Source organism: Pygocentrus nattereri, chromosome 7 (assembly GCF_015220715.1).
Source record: "Pygocentrus nattereri isolate fPygNat1 chromosome 7, fPygNat1.pri, whole genome shotgun sequence".
Classification (NCBI taxonomy): domain Eukaryota; kingdom Metazoa; phylum Chordata; class Actinopteri; order Characiformes; family Serrasalmidae; genus Pygocentrus; species Pygocentrus nattereri.
In genome coordinates, this window is record NC_051217.1 from 700,136 (window position 1) to 719,828 (window position 19,693).

A 19,693-nucleotide genomic window follows, 5' to 3' on the forward strand; every position below is an offset into this window, starting at 1 on the left:
TTTTCGTAGAAATGTATAAGAATAGTGTTAACGGTTCCTTAAAACCCAACATTTGGTATCAGCACTAAATACAGTTTGGACTTTCAGGTCTATAAGAAAACCCAACTAGATGATTTGATTATAAGGCTTTGTGAACAGTGCCGTAGGACGTTGACTGCTTATGTCTGCAGATAGCAACGGAAGCTCTCGCTGGTTTTAATCGCCAATAAAGTGGCAGGTATTTTTATTATTGAACCGTTTGTTTCCTTTTTCAGGAGTATAACAGATAACACACACAGATAAAACCACCCCAAATTAACATATTAAGTTCTAATTAATAAAATTCTACTAGATGCTAGAAAAACGAACTGCCAAACCAGTTTCACTTTGCGCTACTCTGATGGGATCTGAATTTAGTGCAGCTTTATATTTCAAATTATTAATACATTATACAAAACAGTTTAAACATAGATTTTTCCCCCAAAAATTCAGGGAGTGCCACACAAAAACCGAGCGTTAGGAACCGAACATTAATCTGCCAGTTACATACTACTGTCTAATTTCTCGTCCAAGCCGGGTTGCCTGGCCTGTGCTACTGTAGGGGAAATGCTGAGATCATATCTAGATAAACTCTGGCCAGATTGCATTCACAGTTTTCACTAGAAAGACCCCCAGTGTGACCGGATAAGATCAGCTTTTACTTTCTACTGCGCTAAAAGCGCCTCAACGCATGCTTGGGTGCTTTCGTCGGCCTGGAGTGCAAGAAGGCATTTGGTTTGGGGAAAACTCCGGCCCTGTGTATTCCCCAGCTTTCATTCCCGTGTTTATACTCTCATCTGTTAGTCTGCATTTGGCAGACGCGTTTCCAGCTATGTAACCATGCACATACAGAAGGCGTGTTCCCCTTACACTGGTGTTGAATGTGGTCAAGCTCCTCCTCTGACCACCTCCTGTGATTTGAGTGAGCAGGTGTAATCCCATTTTATTGTACCCTTGGTGTGTTTATACCTGCCTTTTCATGCGGTCAAGTGAAACCCGGATGTGATCGGAGGTGTAAACGGCCTTCTTGTCTATTTAGAGGTCCATTTGATGTTATAGGAGTTGTGTGTAAATTACAGTAGCTTTAGACACTTAGGCCTTGGGTTTAGCATTTTACAGTACCGATAAAGGATCTGTTTGAACGTGTGTGTGTGTGTGTGTGTGTGTGTGTGTGTGTGTGTGTTTGGAGTAGTAGAGGGTTCATCTTGTGGTCACGCAACTATAAATACCATAGTCTAAGGCAGTAGTATCCAACTTGCGCTGTGTGTTAATGTTAGTTTTTCTGAAGACCTTAATTGTTGAATTAGAAGTTCATCAGAAGTGGGGGGGGCGGCGGCGTGTAAGCGTTTCCCAAATTACCAGCGGTGGACGAAGTACACAAGTCATGTACTTGAGTTAAAGTAGAGATAGGTAAAATATCACTCCAGTAAAAGTAGAAGTTCCTCCCTTTAGACCTCCACTTGAGTAAAAGTACTAAAGTATTTACCTTCAAATGTACTTAGGTATAAAGTAAAAGTACTAAAAGAGGAATTCTGGCTCTGATGTCCTGTTATCATTTTTATAACCAGACTGGCTTCATGAACTCATTTCAGGTGAAAGTCCTCCAGCATCTCTCTTGGTAAACCAGTCTTTTAATAGAACGTCATTAATTAGTGACGCTGACGTCTATTAAAATGATCAGAAGCACAAAACACTGAAGGTAAACAGTTTCCATCAGGGAGAACCGAGTGGCTCTGAAATCACTTTTTACACACAAGCAAAGTTTCAGTTTCAGATTTATTTACAACTTAGTTCCAAGTTTAAGTTGAATAAAAACTGGCTTTAAACTCAGGATCACAGATGAGCTCCTTTACTATGTTGATCTGTAGGCGTCTGTTCATAAACATAAACCAGCCCAAACTCATTTACTATAAAATGAAATGGTGTTTGTAGAAATTCAGAAAAAAGCCGCGTCAGTCTCGACTGCATATGTGGACATATTTCTATATTGAGCTCTATTTACACAAAGTTAGGTTAGTTCATCATTTATGTTGAACAGACTCTCCCAAAGTTTTACGCTGCTGCGCTGACGTTGAACCGCGTGCTGCACTGGGTCGGTATGACCAACAGGTCAAAACCAGCTCTAAACAAAGTGACCGCTGGGCCCTGATTGGTGCTCTGGCTTTGCGCTTCTTTCGTTTTGACATGTTACGTTTTTATACACACCAAACTAAGGTGCTGAGCCCAAGTCCTGAATAACATCAGGGGGGTATGAATCATCGCTCCAGAGTCCAATGACGACGCTTGGCATTGTGCATAGTGATCTTAGACTTGGGTCCGGCTGCTCGGCCATGGTAACCCATTTCATGAAGCTCCCGAAACGGAGTTCTTGTGATGATATTACGTCCCGAGGCAGAGGATGGGCAGTTTAGCGTTTGGGGGTCCCGCTCTGTTTGCCTGGACCACTTGTTGGCTGAGCTGTGTAGCTTCTAGACTTCCACTTTCTGATAATAACACATACACTTGACTGGTTGGGCAGATTTAGCAGGGAAGAAATTTCACAAACTGAATTGTGGCAAAGGTGGCACCTTAAGCTGGTGACACTTTTAAAATCGTTTTAAACTTTCAGTTTGACTCTTTCTACTGCCAAAGGAGGTTGCATGGCTATGTGCTTGGTTTTGTATACCTGTTGGCAGTGGTTATGGCTGAATCAGTTTAACTCAATATTTAGTGTCCACATACTTTAGGCCAGCTCTGACCAACACGTATGGTGCTGGCTGGACACCGTCCTTTGGTGGAGTATAGAGTTCATTATGTATAACGTTAGGGGCAAGCTTATTTGCATACTGAAAATATGAAACCTTTTTTCTTGACTTTCATGACTCAGTATATTCAAAAACACTGATTCATCCCTATTTTAACCTCACTCTTTGATGTTTAGGAAAGTATTTGGTAATTTGGTACACTCCAGCGCTGTCGGCAGTGCCATAGATTTGTCCGTTGGCCTGTTAAACGTCGGCATGACCTTATGTAACTGTTTCTTGTTTGAGAAGTTTGGAAGGTTTTGTTTCCTGTACTAAACATTGAACTCGCTGTAAACCATAACATGATAAGATGCAGATTGGCTTTGGGATTATCTAACAGATTAGAACATTTTATGGCACAATTAGAAAGAATTACCTGGTGATGTCTTTTTTTTTTTTTTTTTTTTTTTTTTTTAATCTTTTTATCAGAGCAAAAGCCTCAGATGTCCTTCGCTTTGTGTCTGTGGGTGAGACTCCTGAATACTTCAGTGCTTGCATTTTAAAACTTGTGTGCTGATTAATGGGCGTCTCCAGGCCTGCATCTCCTGCACAGCACTGATGGTGTTTAGAAGTTTTTAAACCATCTGAAAATCGATTGAAAACTGAAAATCTTATGACGACCTCGTGGCGCTACGGTAGCGCGTCTGACTCCAGATCAGAAGATTGGGTGTTCAAATCACATCGGGGTCAAGTGTTTCTTTGTCTTGGGGGCAGTCGTGGGCTGGAGGTCAGGGATCTGGCCCTGTGACCGGAAGGTCGCCGGTTCGATCCCCAGGGCCGACAGTCCATGACTGAGGTGTCCTTGAGCAAGACACCTAACCCCCAACTGCTCCCCGGGCACCGTGGATAGGGCTGCCCACCGCTCCGGGCAAGTGTGCTCACTGCCCCCTAGTGTGTGTGTGTGTGTGCTCACTAGTGTGTATGTGGTGTTTCACTTCATGGATGGGTTAAATGTGGAGGTGGAATTTCCCGGTTGTGGGATCAAAAAAGTATCACTTAAAAGCCTGATGTCTTGGACAGCCTTCACAGTGTGTGTGTGTGTGTGTGTGTGTGTCTCCCATGTGTATAGGACCAGAACATAACATGGTATTTATAGTGACCTAATTACTGGCCTGTGAACATGGCCTTTGCGCCAAACCCCAATGTTTTATTCATTCACACTTCCTGCACTAGCAGAAGAGCAGACTGTGAGTTTTATAGAAGTTAAGTGCTTTCAGAAGGGCTCTTATTTTGTTTTCTGTTCATCTTGTTTTTATACTTTATTTGTCTGGTATTCTCTGGGCTAAAAATGCATGAACTTGAGTTTCGATTGGTTTTACTTACTGGCTTATTACTCTTAATGAACTCAGCACTAAGAGAATTACAACACTGGTTACATTTCATTTAAGCTGAAATGAGTGTATGTAGTAAAGAAGGTTTTACATCTAATGCAATTAATAATTGTACCTAAAATCTGAAATGTTGTAATGCTGAACAGTCAGCATAAAACAGAAGAGCACTCCCTGTGTGTAGAAGCGCATCAGTATTAAAATGAAAACGTAATGCAGCGTAACGACGATGAAATCCCAAGTTTGAATTTAAATTTTACAATCGTTCATGCAAGTTTGTGGACAAAGTGGAAAATTAATTTATTCTATTTACATTTGCTGCACTAGTATTGCCATTTCATTTACACAGAGACGTAGATGCGTTACGAGGAGCTTTATTTCATGTTAAACGTATTTCCAGAGCTGCATATTCATGCCGTATGTGATTATGCATCACATTAGCAGATGAGGTGCATCTGGTTGATAAACACGAGGCTAAACGTGGCTTCCTTTTCGCCAGCTTCTTTCCCAGATTTTCCATCTGAAGCAGTGCAGCAGTTGCGTTCCGGAGCCTCAGTGTGCACTGCTGGACCGGAAAATTAAAAAAAGCCACGTTCAGCCTCGTTTCCTCAACTCAAATTACAACTGAATCATTTTATAAGTACATTCTTGGTAGCAGATGATGAAGAACACAGCAGTATGTCCAGATCTTACTGTGTGTATTAGGAGATGAACCTCGATGCTGAGCTAATCCCTCCCTGTAGTCTATGGTCGGCTAATACAGTTACATTAATTAAGTTGGCTTGAAAAAGCCAATTTACTGTTTTTCATAATCATCTAATTATGATTCTGTACTCAACGCTACTCCTCCTACAGTTTTCGAGCTAGAGCCATGAAAGTTTGCAGGATCGTAGGGCCTATACCTGATTAGGTGGCTTGCGCTTTTCCAAGCGATCCGATGTACGGTTTCCGGAACATTTTCGCTCAAAGTCGATATTTTTTTCCCATAGGGAATGCATGGGCAGCATGCCACACATCACAATGGGTATCAGCAGTACTGAGCAGTATCAGCACAGATAATGATTTTGTTAAGGTGGAATTGCACTTAGATTTAAGGTGGAACTTTTAATACTGACATGCTTTCATGCGGCTGTGATCTTGTTACTCTATAATTAACGACACCATCGTTCCTTTGTACTTCACAACGCCAGACTACAGTTTCCGATGTTTTCCAAAGGCAGACTTGGAAAATGGATTCCACATTTCTTCAGATGTGACATTGCCCGTGGTCCAAAATTGCAGATTGGTCTCGTGCCATTTCCTTGCCAACTTGGTCAGAGTACACCGGAGCGTTTCCAAAGCCAAAGCTGCAAGAAATATTCAGTTCTTGAGCCCAAAACAAGAACCGTGCAGGGAAGTGATTTTGCCGAACGGCTGTGACGAGAGGTGTTGTGTGTGAGTTGCATGAACTTCGTTGGTGGAGAAACATGTTTTTCATAACCCGTCCAGGAACACCAGTTCGCTTACCAACTATTGAGTTCTCGTTCTAGTTGTTTCTGGACTACAGAATGGGTTGAAAGATGAGTTGTATCTCTGCTTTCTCAGGCCTCGTGAGGAAAGGCTTCCGTTCATAGGCTCAAACGTTAATGATTCTTTAAGGCTGATGGATGGATGGATGGATGGATGGATGGATGGATGGATGGATGGATGGATGGATGGATGGATGGATGGATGGATGGATGGATGGATGGATGGATGGATGGATGGATGGATGGATGGATGGATGGATGGATGGATGGATGGATATTTTTTTAGTTTAGTTGACTGACGAAGGTTTTCAGCAGGTTTGTGGGCTTCCGTGCACATTCACATGCCAAATGTCAAACCACAAGATCACGTCTAAAAGTATCATGCAAATTCTATAATCTGGTAACATAATCCCAAACAAATAGTCTTGTGGTCTGTAAACACCAATAGCTGAGTACACAGTCTGTTCAGGTAAATAAAAGGTGTCTGAGTCGTTTCATGAGAAGCATAAGAAAATACATTTCTTAGCCATATTGTTGATCAGTGAATGCATAATTCTCTGGTTTCTGGTTCACCGGCTTATGACTGAATGGACAGCTCATGCAGTTCAGAACATATCAGAGAGACTATGCTGATGCGTTTTTAACTTCCACTGTCTTTCTCTGCAGAGTACATCGTGGCATTTAACGGCTACTTTACGGCCAAAGCCCGCTGTCACTTCATCAGCAGTGCTCTGAGAAACACTGAGGCGGAGAATTGGCGCATTGTGGAGCGGGAGAACCCGGCCAGCGACTACCCCAGTGACTTCGAGGTGGTGCAGATCCGGCAGGATGCTCGCAGCCGCCTGCTCACGCTGCAGGACCACCCCTACATCAAGAGAGTCACACCCCAGCGCAAAGTCTTCCGCACCCTCAAACTGCTCAGTGGTAGGGTTTCATCTTTAAACAAATTGTTTTAGACGGCCGTGGTCCTTACTGTGGTCACGCCAGATATTCCCTGAGAGGGACTAGGCCTGTGCCCTGTGATAGGTAACCAAGTTATCATAGTTAGAAGCTCCCAGTGACAGTTTAAAAACTCATTTACCACAAACGACTTGTTAATTGATTTGTTTCGTATAACCCTTAGCAAGGCAGTAGTGTTACCCACACGTTAAACTACAGAACTTTTGAACGTGTTGGAAGATGTGAACTTTAATATCACATTTATTGTACCCAACAGAGATGAGTGTCCTAGAAATGCAGCTATTGAGCTGCACTGGTTGCAAGTGCTCATTATGGTAGGCAGATAGCATGCCTTAAAAAAAGTCTCATGCTCATGTCTCAGCTCTGTTACATCAGGAGAGACGGCCCGTTTCTAACAAGCACCGCTGAAAACATTTAGGAGAATCCAAATAAATCAGGCTGAGTGGCTCCGGTCTCTCAATTGACATTCTCAATTCTGTTCTTTCTGACTAATTGCAGTTTCTTGGCCAAATAAAATGAGAAACTACAGCCACAACTTAAGCTGCACTTTTGTTATGCTTTTATTTGACAGCCATCACTTTGTATGCTTCAACATTCAGTGTTAGGAACCGTCTCAGAATTACCAGCAATAAAAAAAAGTGTTGCTCTAAAAATGTTTTTGTGTGTGTGTCTGTGTGTGTGTGTGTATGTAAGGTAACTTGTGTAGGGGGGGGGGGTTCCCAAATAAGGAGGCTCTGTTACCTGCAAAGGCCGGAGGTCTAGGGTTGCAAAATTTAAGGGAATGTCCTTGTTCAGTTCTTGCAAACATTAACAAAGTTAACAACTAACCATTGACATGTCAAACCAACAAGACCTGCAGCTCAGAAAATACAAAACGCCTTTTTATCCTTAAATATGTCTGGCAGTAATGAGTCCAGACTGGTCCTCATCGCTCAGGCACAGGGTTTTGAATTGATGTTTTTTATTAATCTCAAATCTTATTTTAAATGTTTGTTTTGGTATTTTTCAGGTGTTCAGATCCAAGTATTGAAAATAGTGTTTTTATGGGGAGGTTTTGCTAATGTAAGCCTACATGCCCTGGCTTTATCCGATACCAACAAATGCTCCAATGCCAAGTGTAATATCACCATTGTGTTAAGCCCACTGGCATGTTGCTTTCAAGGACCACTATCAACTGTCAGCCAAGACTACTATAAATAACTAGGCTAGGTTTGTGCCTGTTTAGTAGTGATGCTGAAGCTTCAGTCTCAGTCCTCTCAGGAACTCTATGTAAAGGAATCTTTCCTTGTGAAGGCAAATCCGATTAATGACCATTTTAATGACCATAAGTATTTCTTCATTTTTTTTATTAGAATGAAATCTATTTTGACATGTTTTGTGAACATGATAGACACATTGTAGGTGTGTGTTTTTTTTTTTTTTTTTTTTTTTTCTTTTTTTTTTCTGTCGTCTGTTTTTAGCTTCCATTCTTTTTTTCCTACTGGAGAGCAACTGGAAAGTGGTATTCAAAGTCCGCCAATATCTTTAGCCCATGGAACGCAGATGCATAATTTAAGCTGGTGTTGTCTTAGTTTTTAACTTGAACTGAAGGCAGTGGCTGGTAACAGTTCTGGTCAGGGGAAGTCGAGCCCTCTGCGCCACCCTGGGGACGGCAGCAGGGGGCGGACAGAACACTGGCTTTTTATGAGTGGCTCATACTGGAGGGAGCGGCCCCAAAGGAGTCAGCAGTGAAAGAATGCTGTGTCTGCCCTGCCTGCACTCCTCCCCACAGCCAGGCTGAAGTCACACTAACAAGTCAGACTGCAGCTGCTGTAAAGAAGCTTTGGAGCCCCTAGACTGTGTTTATCCACCCTCCAGTGTCCGCCTACAAACCAACACCCAGCCTTCACACTGGCATTCAAACCAAGACCGCGCTGATCCAGAGCGACTTACAAGAAGAGCTCTGTCTGTCTAGAGAAAGTCTCTCTGCTATTTACCAGTAGGTCAGAGAGAGAGACGGTCCTGAGCTCAGATACTGATAGAAACACAGTCACTGATACAGAGAGAAAAGGAGCAGAGCTGAACACAGAACTCTGAGCCGTACAATACAATACAGTAAACTACAGTACAATACAATAAAATCAGTACAGTACACAATGCAGTACAATAAAATCAGTACAATACACAGTGCAGTACAATAAAATATAAGTGCAGCTTATATTTATTGTATTATATAAAAATGCAATTCCTGCAGTTGTGAAGCATTTATCTGAAGTTGGTGATTGAGTTTTGGAATTTCTTATAATTCTTATATTTCTTATAATTGGTTTAATAATAATAATAATAATAATAGATAGGCTTGGCAAAAATGCATGTTACTTGAAGACATTTTCTCGATACACAGTGTGCATCACGTTATTTGGCATTTTTATTATCAACATTTTCAACATTATCAACAAAATTTAATAATCTAATATTAAACAAAAAAAAATTCTTGAACTGAATACAATGGGTTTTTAATCAGTTTCACATACTGCACTGTTTTAAATGCGATTATACAGGACTAATTATGCTGTCTTTGTAATAAAACATGCAGGTGATCTGTGTTCTTAAATAACAGCATCCAAGATAGGCTCAAATCATATTTTTACATAATTCATCACGATGGCAATAAATATCATATTCTCCATCCCTATATTCACTAAACTATGCACTCATTTTTTTGTCATTTTTTAATGAAATGATTTTGAACCTTGAGTTTTAATGACGCATCACTTCCTAAAGAATTGTGATTGGAGGTGAATCTCTGACCTCACAACAATTTTAGAAAGTCTTTTACATGATTTGGTGTTTGTTACGATCCAAATGTGCTCAAGGGCCTTAGAGAAGTTGTACATGAACAAACCACTTATGCCTTGGTCCATCAGTCTGCAGTGCACTCTCATTATAAAAGCACCTCCCACTCTCATTATAAAAGCGCTCTGGATAATAGTGGCTGGTCTGGCCGCCTCGGTAGGAACGCGCTTCAGAAACGATTAAGTGGCCTTCGCTCAGCTCTCTGATTGGTGTCTGATGGACACGGGAGCAGTAATTATCATTAAATTGCAACAGGGCCGACTCTGTAAGAGTGAGCGTGGGAGACTCCAATTTAATACAATTGTAGTTTATGGAGGGCTCTCCTCTGGACACGTCTGTGCAGAATCAGTGTGCGGTACTCGGGAAGAGAGGCTGCCAGTCTCGTCAGTGCCGCTTGAGATGATTAGCATGGCAGTTTGGTCCCGCTTGATGCCTACTCTCCCACTCTACTGGATTAAAGCATGGCATGAAAGGGCTCTTTCCTTCCATGCTTGCCTGCATATACACAAGCATCAAATTGTGCCTCAAGGTTGAGCCACTGTTGTCTCCCTGTTCCACAGTGGCTTTAGAAAGAGAGCAGCAGAATCCATTAGCCAATCAGCTGCACTGCATGGGCTCAGTGAAGCAGGCAGAGAAATGCTAATTTGTCATGGGCTTCCATTTATTGTTCAGGAGATGATTATAGTGGCAACCTTTGATTGCAGGTATACTACAAAGGCCTGGACTGGAAAATTTGTTGTTTTTCATCGAATGAGCCTTTTTCTGCAATCATCACCATTTAATTCAGTGTTTAACCTTTCAGCTGTGACTGTGATAAGAGGGGATTTGTTTTCCTGCCCTACACCTGTCTGTTGGGAGGATAGTACAGAGCTCTGGGGTGTGTGTGTGTGTGTGTGTGTATGTGTGTGAGTAGTACCTTGGATTTAAAATGCAGAGCCTTGATTGATTGTGTTTAGGTAGGTAAATGGAGGTAGAGCCGTTAATCAAGCGAAAGCTCTTGAGTCTATGCAGACAGGGTTAGACATTGCCCAAGTCCCGGTGCCTTTGGCTACAACACTTGTTTGTCCCAAGTGGCCTATTGCCTTAGAGATTTCCCCCACTTTTAACAAACCACCAGACTTTTGATGCATTCACATAATATCTTTCAAATAGCAGTTTTGACAAAAATCATCTTTCAGCCCTATTTCAGAGGTGAGTGGAAGAATGAGTGTATGTGGTTGGAGTAAGATTTTGAGAAGTGTGTGATGTTCTCAGTTTCCATTAGAGGCGGGCACCGCACGTTCATTCTTTACTGGGCGAAACTCGTTTAGAAACCACAACAACTATGATTAAGAGACCCTTATTAGTCCCACAACGGGGAAATTTCACCTCCGCATTTAACCCATCCGTGAAGTGAAACACCACACACAACACTAGGGGGCAGTGAGCACACTTGCCCAGAGCGGTGGGCAGCCCAATCCGCAGCGCCCGGGGGAGCAGTTGGGGGTTAGGTGTCTTGCTCAAGGACACCTCAGTCATGTGCTGTCGGCTCTGGGGATCGAACCAGCGACTTTCCGGTCACGAGGCTGGTTCCCTGACCTCCAGCCCACGACTGCCCACAGCATGGGCATGGCTTTTAGTGTGAGCGGTGTGATCTTCTGTAATTACTGCTGATTGATCAAAACCTGAGCAAGATAGCGTTTGATTAGCAGGGTCAGATGGTAATCTTAAATTTGGCTGACCGTACTGTGAGAAAGTGGATCCTTTCACATCATTAACCTGATGTAACTGATATAAACAGCATGTGCAACAAAACACAACAGCTGACCAGTTTTAGTTTTTGGACTTATTATTTTAACAGGATAAACAAACTTCTGTAACTCTGGCCACATGCGACATGCCTTTGTTTTCCAGGTTTGAATGAAGCATTATCATTTGACTTTCTCTGGTTTTCTCTGCCTTTCTGTTTCTTTATCTCTCCACTTTTCCCTGTCCTCGGCAGCAGGAGGTGATGGCAGCTCCTCCTGTAATGACACACGGTGGGTGCAGAAGTGGCAGTCATGGCAGTCATCTCGGCCACTGAGGAGAACCAGTTTGTCTCTGAGTTCGGGCTTCTGGCACGCCACAGGCCGCCATTCCAGCCGCCGCCTGCTCCGGGCCATCCCCCGCCATGTAGCCCAGATACTACAGGCTGATGTGCTCTGGCAGATGGGCCACACAGGTGACCGTTTTATGTCTTTGGTAAAGAAAAACTGGGTTTTGTTACGGTCACTGGAGTGCAAAACAATGAAGGCATCTATTTTCTGTTTGGCTGGCAGCACCGTTGTTCCTTTGTGTGATATTACAGCAGGGGTGGGCAATTCATTTTCCCAAGGGGCCACATGAGAAATTGGAACAGTTTTAGAGGGCCAGACAAATATACTTAACTCCGTTCTGCCCAATACATATAAATTGTATACAACATTTATATCTCTCTCTCTCTCTCTCTCTCTCTCTCTCTCTCTCGCTCTCTCGCTCTCTCTCTCTCTCGCTCTCTCGCTCTCTCGCTCTCTCGCTCTCTCTCTCTCTCGCGCGCGCGCGCGCTCTCTCTCTCTCTGTCTGTCTCTGTCTCTCTCTCGCTCTCTCTCGCTCTCTCTCTCTCTCTCTCGCGCTCTCTCTCTCTCTCTCGCGCTCTCTCTCTCTCTGTCTCTGTCTCTCTCGCTCTCTCTCTCTCTCTCTATATATATATATATATATATATATATATATAATATATATATATATATATATATACATACTGCTCAAAAAAATAAAGGGAACACTTAAACAACACAAAACACCTCCAAGTAAATCAAACTGTCCACTTAGGAAGCAACACTGACTGACAATCAATTTCACAGCTGTTGTGCAAATGGAACAGACAACAGGTGGAAATTACTGGCGATTAGCAAGACACACTCAATAAAGGAGTGGTTCTGCAGGTGGGACCACAGACCACTTCTCAGTACCTTTCTGCTTTCTGGCTGATGTTTTGGTCACTTTTGAATGTTGGTGGTCTTTCACACTCGTGGTAGCAGGAGACGGACTCTACAACCCACACAAGTGGCTCAGGTAGTGCAGCTCATCCAGGATGGCACATCAATGCGAGCTGTGGCAAGAAGGTTTGCTGTGTCTGTCAGCGCAGTGTCCAGAGGCTGGAGGCGCCACCAGGAGACAGGCCAGTACACCAGGAGACGTGGAGGAGGCCGTAGGAGGGCAACAACCCAGCAGCAGGACTGCTACCTCCGCCTTTGTGCAAGGAGGAACAGGAGGAGCTGCCAGAGCCCTGCAGAATGACCTCCAGCAGGCCACAAATGTGCATGTGTCTGCACAAACGGTTAGAAACCGACTCCATGAGGATGGTATGAGGGCCCGACGTCCACAGATGGGGGTTGTGCTCACAGCCCAACACCGTGCAGGACGCTTGGCATTTGCCAGAGAACACCGGGATTGGCAAATTCACCACTGGCGCCCTGTGATCTTCACAGATGAAAGCAGGTTCACACTAAGCACATGTGACAGACGTGACAGAGTCTGGAGACGCTGTGGAGAGCGATCTGCTGCCTGCAACATCCTTCAGCATGACCGGTTTGGCAGTGGGTCAGTAATGGTGTGGGGTGGCAGTTCTTTGGAGGGCCGCACAGCCCTCCATGTGCTCGCCAGAGGTAGCCTGACTGCCATTAGGTACCGAGATGAGATCCTCAGACTCCTTGTGAGACCATATGCTGGTGCGGTTGGCCCTGGGTTCCTCCTAATGCAGGACAATGCTAGACCTCATGTGGCTGGAGTGTGTCAGCAGTTCCTGCAAGATGAAGGCGTTGAAGCTCTGGACCGGCCCGCCCGTTCCCCAGACCTGAATCCAATTGAGCACATCTGGGACATCATGTCTCGCTCCATCCACCAACGCCACGTTGCACCAAAGACTGTCCAGGAGTTGGCGGATGCTTTAGTCCATGTCTGGGAGGAGATCCCTCAGGAGACCATCCACCACCTCATCAGGAGCTGCCCAGGCGTTGTAGGGAGGTCATACAGGCACGTGGAGGCCGGACACAACACCGAGCCTCACTTTGACTTGTTTTAAGGACATCACATCAAAGTTGGATCAGCCTGTCGTGTGTTTTTCCACTTTAATTTTGTGTGTGACTCCAAATCCAGGCCTCCACTGGTTAATAAGTTTGATTTCCATTGATGATTTTTGTGATTTTGTTGTCGGCACATTCAACTTTGTACAGAACAAAGTCTTCAATGAGAATATTTCATTCACTCAGATCTAGGATGAGTTATTGGAGTGTTCCCTTTATTTTTTTGAGCAGTGTATAAACGGTAAATGAAGCATTACAATGATACAATCAAAATATGGAGGATTATATCATTATTTAATAAACTTGTGATGGTTCAGTTTAGAAAATTGTGCTTGCTGTTTCTTGCAATTTTGTGCGATATCACTAAGCTGGTCCTGACGGCTGCCTCGCTGGATGAGTGGAGCTTTGTAAAAAATCCTTGCTGCCTTTGCAGCTTCACTAGCAGATCTTCAGATGGACGAGCCCGCTCTGCATCGGTCAAGTTCTCGTGTTTCTCTGCGGGCTTACTCTCGTAATGGCGATTCAAATCCTTAAACGCAGCTATCTGTTCTCGACAAGCCAAGCACACAGCTTTACGTTTGACTTCAGTAAATGAATATTTAGAAGTCCATGTCTTGTTAAGTCTGCATTCAGCGTCAATCTTTTTTTTTTTTTTAACATTAGTCGACGTATATAAGGGCCAAGGGTGATCTTGAAAGCTGTCCAACACATTCGCTGACACATTTGAGTGAAGCGCACGAAAAATAAAAAGGAAAACAAAAGGGTTGCTTTCAAAATAAAAGCATTGTAGTTGCATTTCGTGCACCTATCAGTGTAATAGGTGTCGTTACACATTTACTTTTCACTTCTAAGTTACCAGCGATCTCACGCGGGCCAGTCAGGCATCAGAGGGCCAGTTGTGGCCCGCGGGCCGTACAATGCCCAGGTCTGTTTTACAGGTTCAGTATACAGGTTTTAATTTCCATCTCCTTATGATATTTGACTTCTTTACAGGCTCAGGAGTGAAGGTGGCTGTTTTTGACACTGGGCTTAGTGAGAAGCACCCACACTTTAAGAATGTTAAAGAGAGGACCAACTGGACCAATGAGAAGACACTGGATGATGGTAAAACCGTGTAAAAATGGTTTTGTTACAGAACTTTTACCGCAAGTTTTCTGCTGTGTTTATAATGACCGTGTCTATATAGGCTTGGGCCATGGTACCTTTGTGGCTGGAGTCATAGCCAGCATGCGGGAGTGCCAGGGATTTGCTCCAGACTCTGAGCTGCACATCTTCAGAGTGTTCACAAACAACCAGGTATATACTCTCCCTAAATAGGGGTTTTTTTTGGGGGGGGGATTTGTGGCCAAATTATTCTCATTTTAATCTGTAGTGTTCGCTTTTTATACTTTTCTTTGTTGCAGTACCTTAAAGGAGCATTTTAAATAGTTTACAGAAGGATTATAGAGTGCTTATATTGATTAAAATTGTATTGAAAGTGTTTTTATTTTATTTTTTCTCTGAGAATAAAATAACACATCCTTAGAAAACACACTTCTGCACGTTTTAATGCACAATGACTTTTTATTTGCAGAATTAACATACATAATATTGGAAGGAAAAAACTAAAATTGTAGCCCATCCAAAAGATTTTCTTTTTTTTTTTTCCTCAACATTTTAAACTCAGCAAGTAAATAGCAATTATGCACTAAAAATAACAGAAAATACCATATTAAGTTAGTACCATATTAAGTTAGTACCCTATAGAGACACTTAATATTGTTTATATTTTTGGGAGCTAATATTTACCAAGACGGTTCACATTGTTCCTGATCGCGTTTACAGAAGTGGCCCTCTTTTAATATTTTATGTTGTTTTATGTTTTTGTTTTATTTATTTATTTACATTCTGCATTTGAAAAGGTCAGCTTTTGTTTGCATTGCCAAAATTTCAGTGAACTGATATCACTTTGAATAAAAACGTGTTAAATCCCCTTACATTACGTTTAACTTATATTATTATGTTAAGAATGTTTCCTCCCTAATCTGTAATGTTATCATTTTGGAGATTTTTTTTGAGACAGTGACTCTATGATGCAAATATATATGTGCCAGCTCTGTGGATGGATGACCTGTGGGCCACCTGGCTTGTAATACACTCCAGGAAACTCTGCACCTGAAGAGAAAGATGTTGGGCATCATATATCATGATACTAACATCATCATAACAAAACTGAAAGGCTCCCTTGAGGGAGCGAGGAAAGGTAGAAATCTGAATGCCACACATGCTCATATATAAGACTGACAACCTTTTTTTCAGGTGTCCTATACCTCTTGGTTCCTGGATGCTTTTAACTATGCCATCCTGAAGAAGATTGATGTCTTAAACCTCAGCATTGGAGGGCCAGACTTCATGGATCATCCGTTTGTGGATAAGGTACATCAGTCTCCTTTTAGCATTTCATCCTTCGTAGAGCCCAAAGATTTGATGTCATCGTCAGGATTGTGACTGTTTGTGTTTAAGGGATTTTCAGTTAGTCTATAAGTAGTAAATCACTTCCCAGCAAAACAGTCTTTTTTAGATTTTATTCAGTGGGTTGTCCTGGAAGAAACTCTAATCCTAAACGAAAGCATGGTTGACGTACCCCGAATACCTAACCTGATAGCAGATAACCTTCACAGCCTAACTCCATATCAGTACTTCTAGAAAGAACATCATGACCGTTAGACAAGTGCCTCCAAAGCTCAACATGCTGAAGGCCATAGAAAGTGAAGCAAACAGTGTTTCATAAACACGTATAAAGCAATGCACATTAACCCTTTCTGGCTTTGCCGCAGGTTTGGGAACTCACGGCAAACAGAGTGATCATGGTGTCTGCCATTGGAAACGATGGGCCGCTCTATGGGTCAGTGGCTCAACCGGTGAAACCGGCACATGGCACATGGACTGCTTCAATCTAGGCTATGTTTGTTTCTCACACATACAAGCTTTATTCACCATATTGATTGATGAATATGTAGATTTGACGACTGTTTCTGCCAACGGGGAGTTCTGAGGGAGAATCCCCTCCTCCACAAACAGCACAGCAGCAGTTCACACTCATTATTCAACAGTCCTATTTATATAGTATTTAATTGTTTTGGGCCAGTAAGAACTAAGATAATATTACCAGCTGTGGTAGATTGTGGTTGGAACTACACTGCAGAGCAAGGTAGATCTCCAGGACCAGGTTTAAAGACGACTGGTCTAGAAATTACATTGCAAGTGGTGATTATTGGGGTCCAAGCACCATGTGCCATTATGGCACTAGTAGAAAACAAATGATGGGAAAAGTTTTTACAGTCACCAAATACACATTAGCCTTTGGACCTTGGTATAGAAATTTAGCTTTAATAAAAATTTTTTAAAAAAGTCAAAGTCCTTTTGAAAAGACTTTTAAAAAACAAAAAAAAAACAATAGTTTTATACATAACTTGTATTTGCACAAGAATTTTTTATGTTAGTGAATTTTCTCCTAACAGTGTTGCAGGAGTGTTTTTTTTTTTTTTTTAATAATTGTTATTTTATTTTTTTTTTACTCCTCAAACGTTTTTATGTATGGTGTTTTTTTTTACTGGTGTTGTTGTTGTAAAGACATCTTCAGTGCTAAGTTTTTCTTCTGCACATCATTTTTACAGCACTCTAAACAACCCGGCCGATCAGATGGATGTGATTGGGGTTGGAGGGATTGATTTTGAGGACAATATCGCCAGGTTCTCCTCCAGGGGCATGACCACATGGGTATGTCCTGTTTTACAGCAACACCATTGAACTGCAGCTGTCTGTTGAAATCATGTGGAGGGCCCTGTTTGTGCATGCCCACAGAATTTGAGTTAACCTAGAAAGGACAGATGTATACCACTTAGCGCCTGAACTGTAGAGCCACTGTTTCATCCTGTTCACCCACAGGAAATCTCTCAGATTGTAGTCTGAGAATTGTGCACACTTCAAAGCACTCCTAAGAGACTTTGGTTGTCTGGGAGCAAGAAGCATTGAGGCATACTTGAGCCCTGGATTGGACTTAGTGAACAGCCATATTGTCGTCTTTACTGAATATTTTATGTATAACGGAATAATAGAAATGGAACGGCGACGTTTTCGTGCTGTTCACTGCTTAATTTAAGGATTTTCATTCATCGATTAGCGTTTTCATGCCAGTGATTCAGGTTAAATAGCTACATGCCATGTGCACAATAATTTTACAGTATGTATATTGTTGATGAAACAGTAGGACACTAGAATATGGGATTATATGATGTGTTACTGGTTCAGCTTCACGTTTAACTGAATTTAGGTTCAGTTAGGTTTTCACTCTCATTCTGTGAGTGTTGTTAGGATGAGAGCTGCAGCTGTATAAAAGAGTATACTGGTATATTAGTCTCCTGTGCTGATTTTTTTTCTGTGTCATGGATATTGTGGTGGGGTGATGATCACAAAAACAGCAATAATATTTGGTACATCATTGTGTAATGTTTTGTAGGAAATGGGAAAATACTGTGATATAAATTTGAGCTTATATTGACTACCCCTGCTGTTAGAATATGGTAGTTATAATGTCTTGCACTCTCTTTTGCAGGAACTGCCAGGCGGCTATGGCAGAGTAAAGCCCGACATTGTGACATATGGTTCTGGCGTGCGTGGCTCTGGGATGAAAGAGGGCTGCCGCTCTTTGTCCGGCACCAGCGTGGCCTCCCCCGTGGTGGCTGGCGCTGTCACATTGCTTGCCAGGTAAAACACGCCAACACAAATAAAAGCTTTCCTTCTTATCCCTTCTCTTTTGATCCACAAGCTGTTTTGAATTGACAAGCTGTTTCCAAAGCATTTCTTTTAAAAAGGGGACTTTGGAAAGAACAGATAGCAAACGGAAGGGCGGTGAAATTTAAGTACAGATTACACTCTTACTGAGTTTGTGAGGTGCTTTTTTTTTCTCCTCTCCTTTCACACAGTCAAAGAGACATTGTGTTGATGCTGGAGAAGGGTGAGGCTATAAAAGCATTGCTGTTGTGTCTGGTTCTAGCCCAACTTTCCTTTGGGTCATCTTTTTGTACCGGCCTTAAAGCCAGACTGCTTTACAATCTTGGTCTGGAGATAACCACCCTGAGTGCTTAGGGCCACACCATGCATGCAGCCTGATAGTTGTCTGCGTTTACTTTTTAGTTCTTTGTATTTTGTTTTTTCCTATATCAAACTCACAAATTAAGAACAAACTACTGCTCAGTGTTCATAGTACCAATATTTGGTGATTTGCCAGCCTTCATGGTTTTGCATTTATGTAGGTCTCTGGGTTCAGACATAAAGATAAACGTCTTTCTCGGACCATGTAAAATGTTTTTGCTTCTTAATCTGACTGCCTAGAATGGCACTTTGGACTGACATCAATCAAAGAAGCCTTTTTTAAAACTCTGGACACACCGGCTCACTAATGAGATCATTTAAAAACAGCAAAGTAATTATAATGTAAACATAAGAAGGCACAAAACTAAGACAGCTCTAATACAGACAATGGCTTTGCACCCCACACCTCCATTTTTTTTTTCTTGATCTCATTTCTTGCTTCTCAGAGGTGCTTGACCCCTGCCCACCTGCCCTTCTTCATTGCTGGGCAGTCAGTGTGTGTCAGAGCCCTTCAAATTGAAGTTCGTTTCCATTTAAACAGTACTGGCCTTGGTCAAATGCATTTAATATATAGAACTTTTCTCTTTGATATGTCACTGATTGTTAATGTCTAACCACTCACACTTGTCTGTGTTCGTCTGTCTGTCTCTCTCTTTCTGTCTCAATCCACTTTCTTTCTCTCAGTACTGTGTTGAACAGAGAGCTGGTGAATCCAGCCAGTATGAAGCAGGCTCTGATCGCCTCAGCACGCAGGCTGCCTGGAGTCAACATGTTTGAGCAGGGCCATGGCAAACTGGACCTGCTCCGAGCCTACCAGATCCTCAACAGCTACCGACCACAAGCCAGGTAAGATATGCGCACTCACACAAACACTCACTCACGCCTTCCCTTCCCCCTGTGTTCTGTTCAGGTAGCATAGCAACGCTATTTGTTATTCATGTACTACCCAAGCCTTTAGTGTTAAGGCTGAGTGTCCAAATCACTGTTCCAGCATGCTTTTTAATCATGTCGGTGCACTCAGTATTCTAGTTTGAATCCAGTTCATTAAC

The 19,693-nt window shown here is 42.5% G+C and overlaps 1 protein-coding gene across 2 annotated transcripts in view; it reads left to right on the forward strand.

Annotated features, from left to right (window-relative positions):
• Positions 1–19,693, forward strand: part of mbtps1 (membrane-bound transcription factor peptidase, site 1) — a 29,913-nt gene that overhangs the window by 3,405 nt on the left and 6,815 nt on the right. The window contains exons 4-12 of one of the 2 annotated variants that reach the window (XM_017717142.2): positions 6,304–6,561; positions 11,414–11,632; positions 14,505–14,615; positions 14,698–14,807; positions 15,810–15,926; positions 16,328–16,395; positions 17,168–17,270; positions 18,106–18,257; positions 19,329–19,490. In XM_017717142.2, the coding sequence (XP_017572631.1) occupies positions 6,304–6,561; positions 11,414–11,632; positions 14,505–14,615; positions 14,698–14,807; positions 15,810–15,926; positions 16,328–16,395; positions 17,168–17,270; positions 18,106–18,257; positions 19,329–19,490 (1,300 nt within the window). The remainder of the gene's footprint in view (positions 1–6,303; positions 6,562–11,413; positions 11,633–14,504; positions 14,616–14,697; positions 14,808–15,809; positions 15,927–16,327; positions 16,396–17,167; positions 17,271–18,105; positions 18,258–19,328; positions 19,491–19,693) is intronic. The other variant, XM_017717143.2, reaches the window with a different exon arrangement.